Below are 4,008 nucleotides of genomic sequence, written 5' to 3'. Positions count from 1 at the left end.
TCCATTATGGCCTGTATCCTTTCAGGCACAATAAATCAAACAAAACCATCTCTTTACTAGTTCTATTTTTGGCATGGTGTGTATTTATGGCAACATAAAAGCAGTTAATAAAAGTATTAAAACATAAAAGAGATATCTTTCATTTTCTAGGCTTATAGTTACTAAATAATGTGCATTCATAAGATTCATAACAAGGATAAACACTATAAAATCAAGTGACATGAAACATCCAGAATTTTACTCAGTTCTAATAGCAGAATGAATGGTGAATGTGTCAGATGCAAAAACATGTCAGAATGAATAATTTCATGCAAAGGATAACATTAGAATATGTATCACTATTTACATTTTAGCAAACACATATTCAAATACCAGCACAATGTTTCAAATTCAAAATATAAACATTATAAAACCCAGCAGAGGACAAAATGATAGCCTTGATAATTGTTGATTTGCTCAAGAAAAATAGGTGCAAAGTTTAAAATTTAATTGAGAACTCAGTTGAGAGCATACATTTAGGGTTTTACAGAGGTATTCATTGCCCATCTAAGACTTGGATTCACACATCTACATCAATGTGGCTGTAATCTATTTTCCCATGATGAAATAAGGTAGAGACTGCCTATTAAAAGACATGTGGAGCCTACTGCAGATTTTCTTTGTGATCATTTCAGTTGTAGAATTCATAATGGGAACTTTGGGAAATGGATTTATTGTCCTGATAAACAGTACTTCTTGGTTCAAGATTCGGAAAATATCTGTAATTGATTTCATTCTTACTTGGTTGGCCATCTCCAGAATGTGTGTTCTATGGACAACAGTTGCCGGTGCCTCTCTCAGGAAATTCCACAAGACGTTAAGTTACTCTAAGAATTTCAAAATTTGTTTTGACATTATCTGGACAGGATCCAACTATTTATGCATAGCCTGTACAACCTGCATCAGTGTCTTCTACTTGTTCAAGATTGCCAACTTTTCTAATTCCATTTTCTTCTGGATTAAACAGAGAATTCATGTGGTACTTCTGGCTATTGTCCTAGGCACAATCATCTATTTCATTTTATTTCTCATTTTTATGAAAATGATAGCTAACAATTTTATCTACAAATGGACAAAACTGGAACAAAACACAACATTCCATGTTTTAGATACTCTAAGTGGTTTCTTAGTCTACCATAGCCTCTACAATGGGATTCTCATTTTCTTTTTTATAGTGTCTCTGACCTCATTTATTCTTTTAATCTTCTCTTTATGGAGCCACCTTAATAGGATGAAACTACAGGGCATACATACCAAAGACACAAGCACAGAAGCACACATAAGAGCTATGAAAACTATGATGTCATTCCTTTTGTTCTTCATCATATATTATATTAGCAACACTATGCTTATTGTGGCAAACTCCATTCTTGACAATGTGGTTGCACAAATTTTCTCTTATAACCTAATATTTCTGTATTTATCTGTTCATCCTTTTCTTCTGGTTTTATGGAACAGCAAATTGAAATGGGCATTCCAGTGTGTATTGAGAAAGCTGGTGTGTCATAGTGGAGGTTATCCTTGATTTCAGCAAATACACTCAATATAACTGATGGATTTCTAAGGTAAGAAAAATGGGAGAAGGAATAAAGAGGAGAAATATATTCCTGTTCAGATCATCTGTTCTGTCATTCGTCCTTAGCATGCTAGTAAGAATTGTTGACTAAATCCAGTCATCTTTAAACATGAGGAAAGGATGCTTCAATCCAACTTAGAGGGGGTACAAAATAGTCCTAGGAAGCAGAGGAAGGGAAGAAACTTGATGGGATAATGGAGGATGAGGAGAAATGGGTGCAGGATCAGATATGGGGGAGACAAAAAAGAATTCCAGAGAGCCAGTAGAGTTAATGGAAATATGAAGCTACCAGGGATTGGGGCGGGTGGAGGGGAGAACCTTTAGAAAATAGCAGAGGCTTGGGATGTGAAAGGCTCTCAGGATCCAATGCAGCAGACCTTAGTTGAAATGCTCAACAGTGCAGAGATGGAACCTGAAGAGACCACCTTTATTAGACAGACATGGTCCTCAGTGGAGGGATGAGGTCACTAACCCACTATCAAAAATTTTCAGCCAGAATTGTTCCTGTCAAAAAGAAATGTAGAAACAACAATGGAGTAGAGACTGAAGAAGAGGCTATCAGGTGACTAGCCCAAATTGGGATCCATCCAATGGACAAGCACCAAACTAAGACACTGTTACTGATGCTTTGTTGTGCTTGAAGAGAGGAGCTTAGCATGACTGTCCTCTGAGACACTCTACCAGCTTCTGCCTGAAACAGATGCAGGTACTTGCAGCCAACCATTGGACTGAGGTTGTGACCCCTATGGAAGAGTTAGGGGAAGGACTGAAGGAGCTGAGAGGGATGACAACCCCATTGGAAGACTAACAATGGCAACTAACCTAGACACTAAGGAGCTTCCAAAGTCTAAGCCACAAACTACAGAGAATACTCAGGCAGTTCAGAGGCCCCAGAACAACCTTGCCTGGCATCAGTGGGAGATGTGTCTTATCTGTAGAGATTTGATTCCCCAGGGAAGGGGGATGCCCAGGCATGTGGTGGGGGAGCAACTTCTAAAATACTTAAGGGAGGAGACATGGGGTGAAGAACTCTGGGAGGGGGAACAACATTTGAGATTTTAATAAATAAAATAGTGTTAAATATTAATTAAGTAGAAAAGAGAAAAGGTTCAACATTGGTTCAACATTGGTTGTTTTCAGATATAAATATTCTTTTTTTTTTTTTTTTTTTTTTGAGACAGGGTTTCTCTGTGTAGCCCCGGCTATGCTGGAACTCACTCTGTAGACCAGGCTGGCCTCAAACTCAGAAATCTGCTTGCCTCTGCCTCCCAAGTGCTGGGATTAAAGGCATGCAATACCACTGCCTGGCAATAAATATTTTTTAACATCACGATATAGTGGGAAAATACTTTAAATTACACATTAATCCTACAAAATAATTTAAATTTTATTGTGATTGGTAACAGTAAAATAAAATAGAATACAATTACATTAAAATTTTGACATATGTTCATTTGTAATATATATGTAGATATAAATATCTGTGCATATAAATATAATCGTTATGTTCTTTAAATGAACTTTAAAATATCCATTCTAAAATTGTCAATTAGCAGGGAGTAAACAAACAACTAAATAGTACACAAGGTGCGACTCAAGGCTTCAGGTGCATATGCAGCAGAGGATGGCCTTGTTGGACATTCATGAGAGGAGAGGCCCTTGTTTAGGGGAATACCAGGACAGGGAAGCCAGAGTGTGTGTGTGGGTTAGTGAACGGGGTGGGGTGGTGGGATAGGGAAGTTTTTAGAGGGGAAATAAGGAAAGGGGATAAAATTTGAAATGTAAATAAAAAAATCTAATAAAAAATAAACATTGAAAAAAAAGTCAATTAGTTATTTGTTACCAGTACCACCATTCAAGTAACCATTTAAATTTATAGTTTTATGAAACTTTATTTTATGGAATAAAATCTTATCATTGAAAGGAAATGTTATGAAGAATTCTTTACAAATTTGAGACCAACCCTATGAGTATCTTCATAAAACAAGGGGACACTATAACTATAAAAATGTATTATAAAAATATATTTCAACCTGATAATCATAACTTGAAATTAATTTACCTAACATCTATTGGAATAACTACATAAGGAATGTTAAGACCTAGATGGAACCATTTATGTATTCAAATATGAAGAACATGGATGAAAAATGACCAATGTCCTTTGGAGTCAATAGAACACAGACAGGACTTCACTGAAGAAAGCTACTATACAGAAATAAGAGAATGTTTCAAAAGAAGAAAAGAACAGAAAAATCCCTCTGAATACAGATTAATTAACATTCACAATAATGATGATTCATCTTCACAAAATACAGTTGGCTTTTCATACACTCATTGGGTAAACTATGGAAACTCATTGGTTCATCCCAACACCTGCATGAAAATAACTT

General features: G+C 35.9%; 1 protein-coding gene across 1 annotated transcript; it reads left to right on the top strand.

Annotated features, from left to right (window-relative positions):
- The first annotated feature begins 634 nt into the window (after positions 1 to 634).
- Positions 635 to 1,564, top strand: LOC110295869 (taste receptor type 2 member 8-like). Its single transcript, XM_021164243.1, has one exon. The coding sequence runs from the start codon at positions 635 to 637 to the stop codon at positions 1,562 to 1,564; it is 930 nt and encodes a 309-aa protein (XP_021019902.1).
- Positions 1,565 to 4,008: the final 2,444 nt, after the last annotated feature.

Source organism: Mus caroli, chromosome 6 (assembly GCF_900094665.2).
Source record: "Mus caroli chromosome 6, CAROLI_EIJ_v1.1, whole genome shotgun sequence".
Taxonomy (NCBI): Eukaryota; Metazoa; Chordata; class Mammalia; order Rodentia; family Muridae; genus Mus; species Mus caroli.
This window is presented reverse-complemented; position numbering and strand designations above follow the sequence as displayed.

What these genes read in the sequence shown, in the direction of transcription:
- LOC110295869 (XM_021164243.1), top strand. Translation starts at nt 635, where the DNA reads ATGTGGAGCCTACTGCAGATTTTCTTTGTGATCATTTCAGTTGTAGAA.